Source organism: the organism of the source record quoted next, unplaced genomic scaffold (genome assembly GCF_019419815.1).
Source record: "Pyrus x bretschneideri cultivar Hongxiangsu unplaced genomic scaffold, Pyrus_bretschneideri_v1 Contig27, whole genome shotgun sequence".
Taxonomy (NCBI): Eukaryota; Viridiplantae; Streptophyta; class Magnoliopsida; order Rosales; family Rosaceae; genus Pyrus; species Pyrus x bretschneideri.
The window spans coordinates 3,480,038-3,499,573 of NW_025999579.1; the positions used below are offsets into that span (position 1 = coordinate 3,480,038).

General features: G+C 38.2%; 3 protein-coding genes across 3 annotated transcripts; 2 read left to right on the forward strand and 1 right to left on the reverse strand.

Annotated features, from left to right (window-relative positions):
- The first annotated feature begins 2,041 nt into the window (after positions 1-2,041).
- On the forward strand, positions 2,042-5,347 carry LOC103935408 (HIPL1 protein-like). The gene is made up of 7 exons (XM_009345173.3): positions 2,042-2,331; positions 2,471-2,628; positions 2,821-3,612; positions 3,766-3,982; positions 4,060-4,238; positions 4,406-4,647; positions 4,776-5,347. Exons 1-7 carry the CDS (start codon positions 2,241-2,243, stop codon positions 5,158-5,160), a joined length of 2,064 nt encoding a protein of 687 aa, XP_009343448.2. The 5' UTR covers positions 2,042-2,240; the 3' UTR covers positions 5,161-5,347.
- Positions 5,348-5,877: 530 nt separating this feature from the next.
- On the forward strand, positions 5,878-12,228 carry LOC103935422 (DDT domain-containing protein DDR4). The gene is made up of 12 exons (XM_048587690.1): positions 5,878-6,451; positions 6,557-6,667; positions 7,951-8,037; positions 8,142-8,179; positions 8,262-8,343; positions 8,844-8,950; positions 9,144-9,300; positions 9,618-9,710; positions 9,852-9,975; positions 10,497-10,539; positions 10,659-10,865; positions 10,965-12,228. Exons 1-12 carry the CDS (start codon positions 6,047-6,049, stop codon positions 11,704-11,706), a joined length of 2,196 nt encoding a protein of 731 aa, XP_048443647.1. The 5' UTR covers positions 5,878-6,046; the 3' UTR covers positions 11,707-12,228.
- A 4,914-nt stretch (positions 12,229-17,142) lies between these two features.
- On the reverse strand, positions 17,143-19,028 carry LOC103935410 (AAA-ATPase At3g28580-like). The gene has a single exon (XM_009345176.3). It carries the CDS (start codon positions 18,814-18,816, stop codon positions 17,230-17,232), a length of 1,587 nt encoding a protein of 528 aa, XP_009343451.2. The 5' UTR covers positions 18,817-19,028; the 3' UTR covers positions 17,143-17,229.
- Positions 19,029-19,536: the final 508 nt, after the last annotated feature.

The following is a 19,536-nucleotide window of genomic DNA, read 5'->3' on the forward strand; positions in this document are numbered from 1 at the left end:
CGAAGGGGTAAGCGTTGCTTGCTCTTCTTCGCAGCGTAAGAGGTTAAAAGAAGATTCTTACTATCAAAGCAATTGCGGAGCAGTTTTTCCCCATATGTTTTTGAATCCAAATGCATTTTACAATTGCGCGAACTACGGACTTCTTGTCGTGCTGAAGCAGACACAACTTCTTCTTGTTAAGCAACCTGGTATTGCCTTTGTCTGCTTGAGATCCGGGAAAAACGGTAAAACCCTAGTGACCTTTACTTGGTATGGCTGCTTTTATGCAATGTAAAAACTCAGGACTGCTGCTTCCAATACTTTTCTTCACTCTTCAATATGTTGTTTGAGGAAACCCAAAGACTAAAAATAAACCTAACAATTGAAACTTGCAACGCACGTTTACCAAAGTTTCAACACCGAAGTAAACAGGGGATGTAAACGAACTAAAGAAACTCTAGTTTTCGGTGACTAAAACGACAGTAAGTTGTATATAGAGTACGCTTTAGTGCTGTTTATCGAGCTTTGTTTTTGTTTAAAAGTTTGTAACTAGTTCTATATGTGTCGTTCTCTTAACAAGACGTTGTGTCTCTTGACATGGCAGTAGGTCGACTAGTGGTGGCAGTTGGTGCCAACGAGTTCTAGTCTTTGTAGTTGGTGCCAACGAGTTCTAGTCTTTGTTGTCCGATCACCTTACACACGTCAATAGGGTTAGATCTTAGGTTTTAATTCTCGATTCTTCCATAAAAAAACTAATTATGCAACCATGTCACAAAATAGATCAAAGTTAGTAAAGTATCATGAAGGCCGGTCGAGCAACCATGTCACAAAATAGATCAAAGCTAGCAAAGTATCACAAAGGCCGGTCGGCAAATGTTTTGCCCGTGTCGAGCAACCGGCCCTAGTGCCAATTTATCGATGACACGGGATGTTTATAAGTCGTAGGAAAACGACTTTGGTTTAAGTACATGCGCTAATATTTCTTAGTTTCTGAACAACGTTGTCGTTGACTTACTTTAGCTGACGAACAGGAAAAACACGTTAGTGAAAAAAGTCAAAAACTGACAATTAAAGACAGAGTGTTGCTGAGAAAGATTAGATGTTGTTGTTGCCAGCATCAACAACAAACGGAAAGCTTCAGGGTTGACTTTTACCAGAAAACAGGAACAAAAAGTAAAAGTTAAAAGTTAAAACTGTTTTCTCAAAGTCAACTAGTACTACTGTCTGGTAGTATTCCTTTTCGTTTGGAAGTAAAAGGTATTAAGTTTGAATCTCATGGATGAAGAAATCGATACCAAATTAGGTTGATCATTGTGTGGCTTAACCGAACTCCCCATTTCCTTAATGTAAAAATATCAATATATTCAAAAAAAAAAAACACTGTTTCGGCGATTAATTTCCCGCGTTTTGGGAGAAGAGTTTCAGCTACCTTTGGTCGTGCTAATATATGGTTCTTATAATCTGTCCAATTTTCTATGCAAACAACAGAACAAGTGGGCATCTGATTTATCTATCTTACCGACAACCCTCATCAATTCAGATAAACAATTCAGCACAAAAGTCAACCCCCAACATCTAAAAATGGCAAGTTGTTCGTAAAGCTTCATTCTTTGAATCGATGAGTTGACAAATGAGAATTTGTTAAAAGGGCTGTGAAAAGAGAGAGGGACAGTCGGACAGATATTGAAAACAAATCCATTTAGATAAACAATTCAGCACAAAAGTCAACCCCCAACATCTAAAAATGGCAAGTTGTTCGTAAAGCTTCATTCTTTGAATCGATGAGTTGACAAATGAGAATTTGTTAAAAGGGCTGTGAAAAGAGAGAGGGACAGTCGGACAGATATTGAAAACAAATCCATTTCTGCAGCTGAGAGAGAGAGAGAGAGAGAGTTTGGTTTTAGTAAGGAGGGAGAGAGATTTAAAATGATCTCCCTTTTGGAAGCTGAATATTAAAATTTTGGTCTTTAGGGGGGAGAGAGAGAGAGAGAGAGGAACATGTCGATGTGCTAATAATGGAGAAGCATACCAGGAGAAGATGGGGGTGACTGGATTTGCAGAATGTTGATAATTCAGTGAACTTTTAATTTGAATTTCTCTAAGTCAATGAAAGCAACAGTGTGGCTAATCGGATTCTCTTAAAGTAGATTAAAAGGAAGAGAATTTATACAGGAGGGACAGGAAAACAATCATTTCATCTTTTTCTCTCTCCCCTCTCTTACTCTCTCTCTCTCTCTCTCTCTCTTTCTTCTGGTGTGGGGATGGGTAGAGTTCTTGCCATTGGCATTCTCCTTTGCAGCTTGCTGCTGCTGTTCAATCCTTCAGCGTCACATCCTTTATGTATTGATTCAAGTGGGTTTTTCTCTATACTTCCTTTTTGTTAATTTTGTATTGCAAAGTTTGCTGCTTTACATTCGAATCCTCTTCCCAGCGGTTTAGATTAGTTCAAAGAAAAATATCGCTCGTATTAAAATGGTTTAGTTGATTGCAGGGGCACCTTCTACTCTGAGTGATCCACTCAAGTTTTGTCCTTACAATGAAACTGCTTGCTGCAACTCCACTGAAGATTCAATAATCCAGAAGCAATTCCAAACCATGAACATCTCCAATTCTGACTGTGCTTCCCTTTTGAAATCAGTACTTTGTGCAGTAAGTCCTTTTCTTTCCCTTTTCTATGTTTCCGCAAGAGGTTTGTAGCTCAAGTGAGTAGGAGCGTTTATCCAAGTATTGGTTGTATAAAAAAAAATACAACGTTTCCAATTTTAAAATTCTGTACTTATAGTGAGACCATGATGCATAAAAACCTTCAATTCCTGATTTCTTTTCTGTCATGGTTTTTAGAGGTGTGATCCGTTTTCGGGTGAGCTTTTTACCGTTGATTCTGTGCCTCGCCTTGTTCCGGTTCTTTGCAACTCAACTGTTTCATCAAATTCATCCCAGTCTAAAGAAGCAGTGACCAATTTTTGCTCTAACGTATGGGACACATGCCAAAACGTGTCCATTTTGAACTCCCCCTTTGCCCCTTCATTACAAGGTGGAGTGCCTGCCAAGAACAATGCTAATGATCTAACTGAACTTTGGCAATCAAAATCCGATTTCTGCAGTGCATTTGGTGGAACCTCGAGTGACGAATCAGTATGTTTCAATGGCGAACCGGTCACACTAAATGATTCGAGCACTCCCATCCCCCCACATGGTTTGTGCCTTGAGAAAATTGGAAATGGATCTTACCTTAACATGGTTGCTCATCCGGATGGCTCCAACCGCGCATTTTTCTCGAACCAGCAAGGCAAAATTTGGCTGGCAACAATTCCTGAAGAGGGATCAGGAGGAGTAATGGAGCTTGGTGAGTCAAGTCCCTTTATGGATCTAACCGATGAGGTTCATTTCGATACTGCATTTGGAATGATGGGGATGGCGTTTCATCCCAATTTTGCTCAAAATGGCCGGTTTTTTGCTTCGTTCAACTGTGATAAGGTTAAGTGGCCAGGATGCACTGGAAGATGTTCGTGTAATTCAGATGTCGATTGTGATCCATCGAAGCTAGTTTCGGAAAATGGTGCTCAGCCATGCCAGTACCAAACTGTTATCGCAGAATATACTGCTAATGGTACAGCATCCCAGCCTTCCTTGGTACACCTCTACATACACTCTTTTATCAATTTCGGTTACTTTGACTCGCTGATTGCTTTAAGTTTTCATACTTCCTGTGGTGCTTTTTTTTTTTTTTTTTTTTTTCTCGTGAAAACTGACCACAATGCTCCTCCCAATGGATTCTACTGCCAGGCAACGAGTGCCAAACCATCGGAAGTAAGGAGGATATTTACCATGGGCCTTCCTTTCACATCTCAGCATGGAGGACAGATACTCTTTGGACCGGAAGATGGGTACTTATACTTCATGATGGGAGATGGTGGCGGTGTAGGAGATCCATACAATTTCTCTCAAAACAAGAAGTCTTTGCTCGGAAAGATTATGAGGCTCGATGTTGATAACGTACCAAGTGAGTATCAGCATCTCTGTTACCAAAATCAAACTGTAACCTATTGCACATTTGATAACCTTGCAATGTATTTTCAGGTGCAGCAGAAATTGATAAACTTGTTCTATGGGGAAACTACTCCATTCCCAAAGACAATCCATTCGCCGAAGATCCAGAACTGAGGCCGGAAATTTGGGCTGTAGGACTAAGAAATCCGTGGCGCTGCAGTTTCGATTCAGAAAGGCCTTCCTACTTTATATGCGCAGACGTCGGGGAGGTATAAATTTAATTTTTCACCTGTAAGTTTTTTGCATGCAATTCCTGTCTGCCAGAAGACCCCCAAGTCCTCGAAATGTTCCGTTTTTCGACATGAACTAAAGAGAAATACACTCTTTCCTCCCCATGACATTACGTCCTCTTGACACTGATTTGCTTATCTAACAGAATCTGTATGAAGAGGTGGATGTGATCACCAAGGGTGGAAACTACGGCTGGCATTTCTACGAAGGCCCGTACGATTTCACTCCTCCAAAGTCACTTGCTGGAAACACATCCACAAAACCTACAGACACAATTTTTCCCATCATGGGGTACAACCATTCTGAAGTGAACAAGAAAGAAGGTTCGGCATCTATAACCGGGGGCTATATCTATCGGTCTGAGACTGATCCCTGCATGTATGGAAGGTAACCGAAAATTGTTCTTTCTCCTCTCGAAACTTGACCAAGCTAGAGAACTGAAGAATTTTCTTGGACTACACATTTTTGCACTAGTACTATTGAACTATTGATCTTGATAAAATTTTGATCTTCAGGTATGTGTATGGAGATTTGTACGCTAGTGCAATATGGGCAGGCTCCGAAGATCCAGAAAACAGCGGGAACTTCAGCTCGAGCAAAATCCCTTTCAGCTGCGCGCGTGACTCTCCGATAGCTTGCAGCTCTGTCCCGGACAGTAGTCTTCCAGCACTAGGCTACATTTTCTCATTCGGGGAGGACAACCGCAAGGACATCTTCGTTCTAGCCAGCAGCGGCGTTTACAGAGTTGTTCGGCCTAGCCGGTGTGGTTACACATGCTCAAAGGAGAATGCGACGGCCGGTGGTTTGCCTAAATCTCATGCTTGCTGGTTAAGCCACCCATCTAAGAATGCAGTGCTCATGTTTTCTTCTCTAGTGTTGCTTCTCCTCAGTTTTGTCTAGTATTTTGTAGACTTTTGGTATCATGTGATGGGGTGGATGTTTCATTGTTTTGTGCCATAAAAATTTCAGAACTTTTCTTTGTAATTGTATGTTTTAAGTGTTAAAATGGGAGATTTTATCTCTATTTCCGGAGAACTTTTACGTGTATTGGGAATACTTGTCATGTAATGTATCATTTCATATGTTATACGATGGCTTATACACCAATGGACCACAAGATTCATAAGTCATATTTTCAACACATTAAAATTTAAAAAATACATGTATGAAAATTTTAGTTGAACAAAAACACAAAGTGGCAGTGTTCTTAGTGCATAAAAAATTGCCCATATTTGTAGTGTTTCTTGCAAAAACCAAAAAAAAAAAAAAACAAAAAAACAAAAAATGGGAATAAACTGATGAACCATTGCATTACGTTATTATTTAATCTAAAAGAAGATATTTCATTCTAAATTACTTTAATAAAAAAATTAAACAAAAGTGTAAAAAAATAGATACAACTGATCAGATTCACATTTATTTATAAAATCTTAAATTAAATTAAATTTGTGTAATTTTATCCTTTTTATATAATCTCTTATATCTCCACTGCAGCCCTAATATCCAAAGCACAAATATTTAAATGAATTAATTAACCAATTTTCCCAAAATTCATAATAATACCAATATTAACAAGAAAATAATAAACCCCTGAGTGGTATGTGAATGGTGGTTTGGAGCTTTTGGTCCCTTCTCCTCCTCCATGCCCTTCTTCTTCTCTCTCCTCTGTGTTTCTCACTCTAAAAAACCAAAAACGAAATTAACCCACAAACCCTAACCCCCAATGTTGCTGATCCTCTACATGTAATCTCTAAACCCACTTTCTTTCTTCGATCTCCCCAAAACCATGTCTCTGGAATCTTCCCGTCCTCCGATCCCAGCCGTCCGATCCTCGCCGGAGCCCCTACAGCAAGAACAACCCCCTCAGAACGAAAAAGCGACATCAGCCCCGGCCCCCACGCCTCCCCTGTCCAGGAGCAACCGCCCCTCCCGCGCCTGCACCATACGCGCCGCCGCTCGGATACAGCAACAGTTCCAGCAGCAGCAGAACCAACCCGCCGAGAAACGGCGAGCCGTCAACAAAAAGGAACAGCAGCAGCAGCAGCAGAGAGACGACGAGTCGTCGTCGCCGCAATGCAGCAGCGCCAGCAAGATTGTGACGCCGCTGGTGGGACCTCCTCCGCCCTCGCAATTGCCGCGCTGGACCCTCCGCTCCATGTGGGAATTGGCTTCCCTACTCAATTTCTTGCACGTGAGCTCTCGAAAGCTTCGATTTTTTTTCCGTTTTAGGGTTTTGTGGTTGGTTTCATGGTGTTTGAGGGCTTATGTGTTTTTCGTTTTGTTGTGTGCTTCTCAGGCTTTTCGGCCGCTGCTGAATATTTCGGCTGAGTTCTCGGTGGAGGAGTTGGAGACGGCTTTGATCACACCAAACGATACTTTGAGTGACATTCACATTCCATTGTTGAAGGTTGGTCGAAAAGGCTTGTAACTTTGTGCATTGTTAGTTTTCATGAGTTCATATTTAGTATAAAGCTTGTAAATTTTTAGTTTTTATTGCTTAAAGTTCAGAAGCATTTCTTCGGAAAGTTAAATTCGCTTAGCAGTCCCATTTAGAGTTTTCATAGCTTGTTTCTTAGTGGAAAACTTCGTCTGTACATAAGCTTTAGGTCCCCTTTAAATGTAGGTAGGAATGAAGTCAGCTGCTTTCTAGGAGGTGATTATTTCTGCTATTAAAATTGTTTTAGGGATCTTCCAACTGTTATTGGATGTCCCCGAAGGGGCGGTTTTCTAATTGTTAACAGCAACCTCAATTCATGAAACACCTTAACACTCGAGTCCTTGGCGTTTCAAACAACTCTTTGAAGCTCAAAGAAATCCGTATAAAAGAAGAGTTTGGAGGTTTCTTTTAGGCAACACGCTTATGGTGTGATTGGAGTGGTTTGTATCAGCTGTTGTTAAATATTCTGTGAAAATATTAATGCAAGTGACATGTATCATGTCATATAATCTCGAATGACTAAACTTTTAGTCTTTTATGGGATAATTTTTGTTTGAGTCTTGTCTAAATTTCTGCAGAAGACATGTCCTATGCGAGGACTAATGTTGTAGTCAATCCTTTACCAAAGACTAATGTGGTTAGACAAGTTGGCTTAAGTTAATCAAAACCATTACCCCAATGGTTAAAGTTGATTATGTGGATCCTCTTTCTTTTGCCCCCCATCTAAGACCATCTTTGCTATTAATTCTTTGTTACTCAGGCCTTCTTCAATTCTATCATCTGTTTTTCTCTGTATACGTGAACTTAATTACTTATTCACACTAGCGCATAGCCACTGCTATTTCTATCGTGGTAGAGGATCGTAGTCATGGTTACAAGTTTATTGATTATATATTACTCATTGTCTACTTATTGTTCACGATTTAATTGAACTTTTCAGAATATGTCAATACTCTTGAAAAGGAAGGATCTCTTGGCCAGATGATAATTTTTATGCTTTAATCTATTTATTTGGTAATTTTTGGGTTTCAAAATCGTAATAAGTCTGGAATTTTAAGTTTTTCCATTGTATTGCATAAATGTGGATGCTTTAAGTCATATTGTTGCTAATGGAGTAGAAAATGTCTCCTTGTAATATAATCTTATATAAACCGTGGAATTCTGATGTTGCTGGAAAATTAATGTTTTGTTGATAGTTTGTCAATGCAACTGCTACTGGCTTGCCCCTGAATTTTAATTGGTTTATTCTACAGGCAATTCCTCCAATTACGCGAATGGCACTTACACGTGATACTTGGGTCACTGTTTTATGCAGAAAGTTGAGAGACTGGTGGCATTGGGTAACTGTACTCGTATACCTAGTTTTTGGCAATATTTTGGCTGGTGCCAATTTGTTTTGTATTTCTGCGGAATCATATTAATTAATTTGGATATCTAATTGCAGGTTGCAGAGGGGGATCTACCCATTGTTGCTTCACATGGGTGAGCAGTCATGTGTATTTGTCTATTCTTACATATGAATCTTTTTCATTTATAAAAATGTCAAATCATGCTAATTTGATAGGGCGGAGATTGAGGCATATAAAACACTTGAGCCTGGGGTCCGTGTGGTCATCTTGAAAGCACTTTGTGATATCCGCGTTGAGGTATTGCTATTGTTAATAAGATTTAAACTTGTTATTGATTTTCTGTAAAAGTTAATGTAGATTCATAGAATCTGTTGAATATTTATTAGTAACCTTTTGGTCAACTGCCTAAGCAAGATGATAGTCTGTACGTCCAAACTCTTAATATAGAACCACTACTTTAAAATTGAAATGAAAAATCTATTGAAGACCCAATGCATGCTTCCAAGCAGGTGTCCCCTCTAATAGGTGATAACAGGGATTCCCTATCAAGTCCTTGGATAATACCAAAGACTTCACATGTGCTGATAACCAAGATGATAGTTCGGTTTCTACATTTACATAGTATTTTTTTAATATTCTTGAGAGTTTTTTTTTTTTCAGAATTGAATCTTAGAATTACGACATTGAAATCATGATTTTTAACTAGAAAATTGATTTGGTATTACCTACTTCCTGGATCATGTTTCTATGCTTCTGTTACTCTACGAGAAGGGTTAAATCTGAGTGATGTATTGCAGCAAGAAGATATTCGGAACTATATTGACAACTCACTGAAGCATGGAGTTCAACTTTCAGCATTTCGCAAAGAACGTGTTGGAGGTGATTCACAAGGAATATCTTACTGGTAATATAATGAAGTTTCTTATCATATCCATATTAGTTTACTTTTGTTTGGTTCGTATGAAATGTTCATCAAGTATCCTTTCCACTGTTGTAGAGATATAGTACAACTCTCTTTTTGGAGGGTTTTTGTGTAAAATGTAAATTGAACTGTTGCGTTTGAGTGTTTCTTTACTGGGTGTTTGTGGTTGCTGCAGGTATGAAGATGATCCAATAATTGGTTATCGGTTATATCGGGAGATCAGGAAGGTTGATATGAAGAAAGTAAAAGGAAAAGGTTCCCATGTCCTCCCTAGTGCGTCATATCAGTGGGAAACAGTAGCAACCAATTTCGATGAATTCCAAGATGTTTCTGTAAGATACTAAATTTCTCAGCCCATCTGTATGTGCTTTTGTGCCCTGTATTAATATTTCCTTGCACACTTTTAGAGTTGAACTTTTGACTTGGTTTGTATTCAAGTATTTCTGGGATCGGAAACCTCTGAAACCAATAATGTTGAGGAAACAGATGCATATGCATAGATTATGAAACAAATAATGTTGAGGAAACAGCATTAGATTTATCAGATTCTATCTTGTATATGGGAGATAACATATTCAAGAAAAGTGTATTGTTAATACTTTGGATGAATTTGTTGCTGCTCCAAATCTAAAAGCATCTACTGTCGCAGGAGAAACTTTTCTCGAGTAAGAATAGAACGGAGGCTTCTCTAGGGAAGAAGTTGAAAGGAGACATGCTTGCAGAGATTGAGAAGGTTCACAAGGTATGCAACAGTGATAGTTGACCCACCTTTCAACCTTCTTAGGTTTATGTCTTCTATGTGGATGAAGAATAATTTTCCAAATAAAGATTCTTTAGCAAAAATTGTATCACATATACTATTTTTACAATTCTACTTGCACAGAGGAAAGAAAGGCAGATGAAGAAGCAACACAGACAAGCTCTCCTCCTTGATAATTTTTTGACTGTGGATGGGCTTGGTCCAGGGCGCTCTCTTCGTGACAGAAAACCTGTAACCTACACTTTTGGTAAGGAAACAAACTTCTACCTTTGTTTTCGTTTTCCCAATAACAGTTGCTCTGCTTAAAAGCCAATCTTGTACCAACCATAATAGAGGATTTAACCATTGAGATCTTGGGTGTCATTCTGTTGCATATTGAATAACTCGACACCGGTTATTGTTTAAAATAATAATTAGAGAAATGTGGCTGTTGGTGAGGCACCGGCTTACGTGGTTGTATTTCTGGATTACTGGTGATGGATTGAGATCAACTGATCAGATTAACGTATTATCAAATGTGGTCTAGTGATACAAATTCCTAATTGATTGCTTGAGCAATATCCCGTGGTTACTCTTGAGCAATATGCCTTACTCTTGAGAAATATCCCATGACTTTTATATCTGAGTTTTACCTGAATGCTCTAGATTTTAACAGCAACTCTGGGAATTCAAGGATGGCCACATCAGGGCAGAATGTTTACACTTACTGTTATTCCCATGTGTCAATGGGTATATGGAATCTGATTGTTTTGTCAAATAATTTTGCAGATGATTATGACCGGTCCATCAATGAGGCAATCAAAGTAACCAAGTATGGGTTTCATGCTCTCTCTCTCTCTCTCTCTCTCACTCTCTCTCACACACACACACACACCTTTTAATACCAATATATAGGACTTTTGACTTATTTTTATTGTTCTTCTGTGTCAGAAAGAAGCAGCCATCTCCGGATCCTTTACAGAAACGAGAGCTAGTTGGGAGACCTGAAGCTTCTAGTAATGGTAAATGGAGTGCTACTACAAATTCCTATGAACATGTAGGATTTAGTGCTGCATCGCCTAAATCACCTGATTATGATGATGATGATGATGATGATGATGGCGAAGAAGATAACAAGTCTGAACAATTGGATCGAAGGTGAGCAAGTTTCTTCTTTTTCTTATTAAAATGTTTGTCTTCAGTATTCTTTAAATCCTTGAACTTTTTTATAGATTGATTTTTACTTATTACATGTAGCAATCGGCGAAGACAGAGGCCCCAACGGTATTCTGCGAAAGACTTTGTTGAAGCAGTTTCAGATAATGATGCAGACTTTGACAGTGATGATGACATAGTTGGTGAGGCTGTATACGATGAGGAATACTTGAAGAAACGTAAAGAGAGAAGAAAGTTTTCTAGTAGCTCTGAAGGAGATGAGGAGTATCATTTTGAGGAAGAAAATGCTGAAGAAGAGGAAGAAGAGGAAATGGAAGATTCCGCAAGTGCCAGTGAGGATAGTGATGAACCCCGAAAATTTAAGAAGTTGCCAGGCCGTACTAGGAGGGAAGCTAAATTGAGGTCTGTTGGTGAGCTCCAGTCAGGTTTGAGACGCAGTAAGAGGGCCACCAGAAATCGTATTGATTATCGACAATATGAGTTCTCAGAGTCGGAACCGGAGCCTATGAAACCTGAGAAATCAAATGCATCGGATGGACATTATGATGCCAGTGAAAACGGGGATTATTCAATGGAAAGTCATGATTCAGATGGTAATATTGAGGACCAAGAAATGAAAGTTGGTCAGGCAGTTGAAAATTACCCTGAGACAACAGTTGAGAAAGAGCAAAACCAGCCACCTGAAAAACCAAATAGCCCAGGGGAAGATGAAGTCGAAGGTGTACAGAAAAGACGTTTCCTCGACCTAAATGAGCTAGCCCCTGGTTCAGGTTTTGACGACGGTCCAAACTCAATAATGAAAGATGATGCGGATGATTTGTGATTGGAGGCTTCCTCCCCTGCTGGATAGCACAGGTGTGATTTGCAAGGAAGCCGAGGTGTACGATTGTAAAATTTATAAATTTTGTGCGTTATTCCCATGGAGAAAGCTGCGGCCAGAGTTCTCCTAGGTGTATTTACGCAGCAACAACCTTGGTGCGAGATTTGCAACAAGGTAGCGACATGAGGCGGAGAGGTATGTAGATGAGATAGTCATTTTTTTTAGTATGTCAACGTCGAAAGGAACCTATGGAGCTAGGACCGGTGAATGGAAGAAGTTGTTTGGGAGTTGCTTAGTTCATCCGATCAATGTACAATAACCCTCAGCTAAATATTGTAACTGAAAGATTTGGCCTTAGATGTTAAAAGTCGAAATCAGTTGTAGTATAGTATTATTATTATCTCTCGTGCTCGTGTATCCGCCGATATGGTGATCTCCCGTGCAAGTCCGAGAGCATATTAGGGTTGGCTGTGTTGTAATGGAACCATCCTCCCTCCCTTAGAAGGTAACTGCTCTTATCTTGTATTCAGATTGGCTTATTTCTTATTTGTCATTTCATTTTACCAAAACTTTTAGATTTCTTAGCTCTTTCTCGGCACAGTTTCAAGTCACCGGTGACTATCTCAGAGTCCGGGAGTGCGTTATGCACGCCGGCGCTCCTGCACCGGAGTCTGGAGTTTATGAGTGGAGCACGAAAAGCTCTGCTCTGAAATGCCAGCATACGTGTGGCATATTTGAAATGCGAACATTAGTTTTCATATGATTCTACGTATCTTACTCAACTTTCGATTTTTAGCCATTTTCTTCCTATTGTTTATTTTCTTCATATTTAATCCAATTTTCTGTTGAATGAAGGCATTCGCATGTTCTGCACATAACTTTATTTTGGATGAAATGTGGACAATATCAAGGGAAATTGGTTAAAAAAATTAGTTTTTCAGAGGGAAAATCGAAAGTCCAGGACAAGTTTAAGGTAGATTTCAGCGGTTTACTCTCTTATTTAGTGTTTATTTGGAACTGTTTTTAAAATTGTTAAAAATGTTTTTTGTGAAAATATTTTTGGAACCAATCATTAATAAAAGAGTAAAGCAATTCTTACCATAATTTTATATCACATTTTTTTACCATCTTAGGTGGCAGATGAGTTATATAAGCTATATCATTTAATTTCAATCTTTTTATTAATTAAAACACTTAAATAATCTTAGGTGAAAGTATGAGACTCTTGGTATACGACAATCATCATTTAATTAACAATTTTTTATATTAATTATTGATTAATATTTTGAAATTAATGCTAATTAATTTAGATAATGTGGCTGTCCACATCAAATGTCATCTAAGGTGGTATACAATTGTGGTACAAAAATATACAAGTGAATCCTGAAAAATTACTTGAAGTGTTTTCTATAAAAAGCACATAACTGGTGCTTCTTGTAGGAAGCGCTTTTAGTGCTTTTAGAACCCAAAAACACTTTCAATCATTTCAAAAATACTTTCAAATGATTCCTAAATGTATACTCATCTTAGCACGAGTAGTTTAGGGATCCAAATAGTAAGTGTAGAGAAGCTATCACCATAAGGTCTAATGTTTGGATATAACAAAGGAAACGCTTCTTTCGTTTTCAACAAGTCGATATTCTAACTGGTTTTGAAAATACTATTGAACTCAAAAGTTACTGGGCATACGGGTACTGCTATTCGCATACTTATTTTTACTTCTCACACACGTCTTTCAATTTCCGGCTATAGAATCAAATAGATTGAAGAAGATTAATAAATAAAAATTAATATAAGGATGCGGAAAGTAAAAAGACGTGTGTTGATAACCCTGCGCTACCAGGAAATGTCTTTGTCTAAGCATCATTCTTTTCCCAAACACACGAGAGCTATAATTGATTATTGGAAGAAAATGACAAGAGAATTGAAACATCATAAGAAAGTTTGAATAAATAATGTTCAAGGAGGAGAGCCAAGCCAAAAGCCAGCTCATTCTTTATAATGCCTTTAATATTATGTTCCTATGATGGAAAAGAAAAGATTCATCATGTCACACATTAAAAAATCAAGCTTACTATTTTCATGTAAAAGTTGTCCTATGCCCGATACCCACCACCACGTTATAAGCTGAATTGGAAATTTCAATCTATTTCCATTTTGAGTTCGAATATTTTTGAAATTTTGGATGGTGATTGAAATGTACCTACTGATTCAAAATTCTGAAATTTTGATCTTTAATTTATCAAACTTAGTACTATTTATTTTTATTTTTTTGTTTGCTACCTGCTCAGAGTGAGGGGGGTGCCGTACTAACATGAATAGCTTATGGCATGCTTAGAGTGATCTCACCAACATATGGTGATAAACAGATTTCAACCATCATGCCTCACTTGGACCCAGACTCCATCACCAATTAATCACTTTAATGTCCTACTTAGTTACAAGTCTATGCTATCAGGTTCGGCCTCAAATGTAGTACTATAAATAAAACCCATACATATTCTTATTTTAGCATGTTCATTATTATATTTAGCTATACTTTATTTGAATTTTGTATATTTAATCATACTATTATATATTATAAATAAGGAATATAATCATACGTACTATTTTATCTTGTCTATATGATTTTATGTCATATACACATAAATGCTTACAAATATTGCAAAAAATTGAGAAAAAATATTGAATTCCATTACAAAAGTTTGAAGATTTCAAAGTCTGGCAAAATATAAGAGATTAGAATTATGTTTCAAAAACTCTGACCTAAAATTGATTTCGAAATTTTTGATAATCTAAAACTCCGAAATTGGAACTAATATTTGATTTCGTAACTTTTTTAATTGGTATTGGAATGCTTGTTTCCGATTTGAGCCGAACAAAAATTATCCCTAACCACCACTATTTAACGAGAGATTTTTTCAAATACCAAGTATTCAAGTGATACTTCACATATTATAATACAAATGAAGAAAATAACATATTTTTCTGTATCCCTCCATTTATTTTATAACAAGTGAAGTACTCGCTTGAATCCTAGACGCTTTGAAATATTCCACTCCGAAAAACAACAAAAAAAGTTTTCCTGGATTCCGGTTGGCATAGGCCCGTGGTGGGCTTCGATTGCTTTAAACCATCTGATTTTTTTATGGTACTTTTTTGGGTTTTATCTGATGAATTAGTCTAAACTGTTGCATCACAACTCAGCAAGTCAGCGAGTCGGTGAGATTGGAAAACGACTTGTACTCGTACATGTACATTGCGGTCGCAACTGTAGCATCATGTGTTAATAATATAACAAAAATGTGTAATAATAATAATGTACTCGTGTTATATAAGTTGTTTACGATAATAGAGTTAGAGCAGGGCCGACCTTAAGGGTAACCCAAGTAAGCGCCTGCCTAGGGCCCCTAAAAAAAATTTATAACATATAAATACAAAAAAAAAAAAGTAAGAAATATCATAATTCATTTGTTAGTGCAGTAGAAATGTTGGCTTCATTTTTCTTTTAGGGTGTTGAGTTCAAAACACGAAACTATCTTTCAATCACTAGATTTTTCTTGTTTTTCAAATTTATTGCCGATGTTGAGTTCGAAACACAAAGCTGTCTTTCAGTCACTAGATTTTTCTTGTTTTTCAAATTTACTTCCAATCCATCTGTCCAAATGCATATAAAGTTATAAAACTCAAGTCTCTTTGCAATTTTTTTTTTCAACTTCTCATTCTCTCCATTTCTATCGAATGTTCAAACCAACTTCTCATTCTCTCTATTTCTATTGAATGTTTAAACCAACTATCATATGGTCTTAAAGATTGTACTTTAAGGTAATCAAAACTTTGAATTTATATTTTTCTTTTCAATAACTTTTTATTCTTTTAATATTCAATTCGTTAGTGTGATGTTGAATTTAAACGAAAAAAAAAACACAAGAGAAACAATTGGCGTTGAATTTATTATACTCGTCAATCAAGTTTTATTGTTATTTACTCTCTTGATCATCAAGTTTTATCGTTCTTCACTCTCAATCTTAGATTGTTGACTGCAAACATTTAGTACATTTGTGTCTAAAAACGTGAATCATGTAATGTTTAAATAATGTTTTTATATTTATCTTCTTTTGATAGTAATTTTTAATGATATTTGATGTGAAAATAGAACTTTTTACGTATTTAGCGAATTCTTTTTTATACAAATCAATATACAAAGAATCGGAAATCCGAGAATTTTAAGGTCCCACTTCGAAGGCTCGCCTAGGGCCCCCAAATTCTCAGGACCAGCCCTGTGTTAGAGTATAGTATAGATTGGATCGGATCACTTTGGTGAGAGAAAAGTGGTGTAATTGTGTGGCCACTGCATAAAGTGGCTTAATTTCTTTCGAAATGGATGAGTTTTGGGTTCACTTTCGTTCGCCCGGTGAAACAAGAAAATCCAAAACGATCATCAAGCAACCAATCCATGGAAACTCCACATCACTCATCACGTGGTCTTTTGTCCTTTCACTCTTCCATCTATCATGCCTTTTTTAAGTTTTGTATTTGGTAGTGTCTCATTAGCTTTGTGTATCGTCCCCATGTTTGGTCGAAAAGCTGAAATTCATTAAACTTAAAACCTATTACAAAGTCTCACAACGGCTCAAGACAAACAGTGGGAGGTCCAATTCCACACCAACAAAGTAAGAGGAGAAGGATGGAGGGCATAAGAACAGGAGAGACGTCGAAAGACGCCCGGAAAAACGACGATAAGCGTCGAGAAAGCATGCTCACAACTCTCGAACCGGCAGAGGTAATTTTGGAGCGGTACCAAAGCTTTTTGATGGAGAGAGGGAGTGTTTTGGAGTGTCCGCCACATATTTTGGTTGGACGAAAAGGAAAAATATATTTTTAAGTCGTACCAATGGGAGTCAAAATGTGTTAGAGCACTCCTACAAAACTTTATGTACTTGTTATTGTTAACAAAAACAACTTTACTTATTATTATATCACCCAAATTAAAAGTGAGCAAAAGTTTTGGATTAGATCAACTCTAGTTACAATCTTTTTGTTTGATTTAATTAACTCTGATCCCTCCCTCCAAACATTTAATAATTTAATTCATTAACGCTATTGTTAGTAAAAAATAAATTTTGATCTGACTATTTTTTTTTTTCCCTCATTGAAGTATGAGTATATAGTGACAAATTGCTAAAAGTGGTGGTAGCCCCTGACAATGCTTTTGCCATCGCATCCGAATAACCTCAAAAGACTAAGTTTTATAATCACCATTTTAGTAAAGTATGCATCTTCAAAGAAGATCAAAGAAAAAAAATTTCTAATCATCGAATCGAATGATTCGAAGAAGATGAAAGAATAGAAATTAACAATAAAAGGTGTTTGGATTAGATCAACCAAATGAAAAAATAAGCGAAAAGGCTTTGGGTTAGATCAACTCTAATTAGAATGTTTTTGCTTGAACTCTCAACTTTTTTTATCCAAATAATGAGATTAGTAATCTTAATTGACATCATCAAACTCAAAAACCCCAAATAATCACCCACTTGCCCTAGCTGCCCTAATTATATTGGCAACCAAATCTCTCTTACCTTCAACCTCTTTGTTTCCTCCTCCCTCCTCCTCCTCGACCGCCACCTCATCCTCCTTGCTTGTATCAATCTCTTTGATCTCCTCATATTTTTTCTTTGCAGCTTCCCCCTTCACTTCCTCAAGAGCTTGGATAAAATTCAAAAGACATTTCTCCGGATCATCATTTGGTGACTTTGGCATGAGATTCTCAGCAACGTCGGCCGGGGTCATTTTCGTCACTCCCATCAGCTTTTCTATCTCATCAAACGTCTCATGCCTCTCAATCCTCAAGTAATTCTTGGCCAAAACCCTAAACCCATCAAAAGTACAGTAAGAAAGGGCAATGTGTTTGTCCATTCTACCCCTCCGAATCAATGCTGGATCAAGCTTCTCAACATAATTAGTAGTAAAAACAACCAGCCTCTCACCTCCGCAAGCAGACCATAACCCATCAATGAAGTTCAACAGCCCCGAAAGCGTCACCTTGCTGCTGCCGCCGTACACTTCCTCTTTCGGCTCCTTAATCCGCTCCTTCCAGGCTCCTCCACCTTTCACCTCCTCCTCCAGAAAACCCTTCTCCGCCGCCCCCCTCTTCTTCATCTGCCCTGTCAAATCAAGCGAACAGTCTATGTCCTCGATCACAATAATACTCTTACTCGTCGTCTCAATCAAAAGCTTCCTCAGCTCCGTATTGTCCTTCACTGCGGTGAGCTCTAAGTCATAAATATCGTACCCCAACAGATTCGCCATCGCGGCTATCATCGTGGACTTCCCGGTCCCCGGAGGACCGTACAGCAAGTAACCCCTCTTCCAAGCTTTCCCAATCCTTGCATAAAAGTCCTTGCTTTTGCTGAAAGTCACCAGATCTTCGATGATCTCCTTCTTCTTCTCCGGATCCAACGCCATTGTCTCAAACGTTGCCGGGTGCTCGAACACAATGTGGCTCCACATCGTCTGCTTGTAGCTCGGCCATTTGTACCCCGGACTATTTGTGTACAGCTTCCTCTGCCGATTTCTTACACGGATCTCCTTCCCTTCATTAACGACATGGTTTAAATAGTCCACCGTGATTATGTCCCGGTACTTTTTGTGAAAAGTCAACTTGTAAAATCGTTTCTCCTGGTCGGGATAATAGGCCATGGACATAGATCTCCCGCCAGGGGACACGGATTTGAACAAAACCCACCAGACTTTGGTCCCCCTGAAATCATCCGTCGCTCTCTCGTACTCGTCCATGCTGAGGATGAGGTTGCCGCTGTCCTTCACCATCTCCGCCTTGAGCCGCTTGGCGCTCTTGGAGGTGTTGGAGCTGAGGTAGGCCTCCACAGCGGAGTAGGCCTCGCTTCGCTTGAGGCGATCGCCGGTGAACTCGTGGATGGAAATTTCGATGTAGGGGTAGAAGTAGCCGGTGACTCTGTGGGAGTATCGCTCCAGGAAGTGGCGGAGTTCGTACGGACAGTACTGGCGGATGATTGCCCAGATGAACATGAAGCTTGCTAGGGTTGAGCCCATTGTTGCCCACATCTGCTGGCTCATCATTGTTGGTGGCAACATTTCTGAAGCTTGCTAGGTCTTGTTTTAGAGTTTGGGATGGGGCTGTCTAGGGTTTCACTGGCTAAACTCTGCACCTTTAATTTTCATGGTTTTTGTGTTGATGATCAGAATGGGGACTGTGAATACAAAGGGGTAGGTGGATAATGAGATGATGGTGGAGCTTATAAACAAGATCAGCTAGTCCTACGAGGAACCTCCTTTTTGAAAAAAATCACATTCACAACGTGATTACTGGCTTTTTACGTATTTGCCAATTATAATTTGACATATATAGAATGAAAAAAATTTCATTTAATATTACAGTAAAAAACACTATGTTAGAATGTGATTTGTATGTGACTATTAGATTTTTCTTAGAGAAGTGATTTTAACATATTTTTTTTAGCTTCTCACACATCTTAGTATAATCTCAACTATTGATTTCGTTTGATTTATTCAATCTGGTGACCATAAATAAAGAAGGATGTGTAATAAGCAAAAAGTGATTTGTTAAAATCACTTCCTTCTTTCATTCAACAATTGGCGTCCAGGCAATATGATTAAACAACTAGATATCTTACATTACTCGTGAACCAACTTACATTACTCGTGAACGAATATGGTCAAAATGTGTCAGGTGCGAATTATGTACGTTAGATAAGTTGATCAGGTTAATATGTCACCCTGTTTGCACACAAGTCCGAATTTACACAAGTGGGGCCACCTATAGGCTTAAATGAT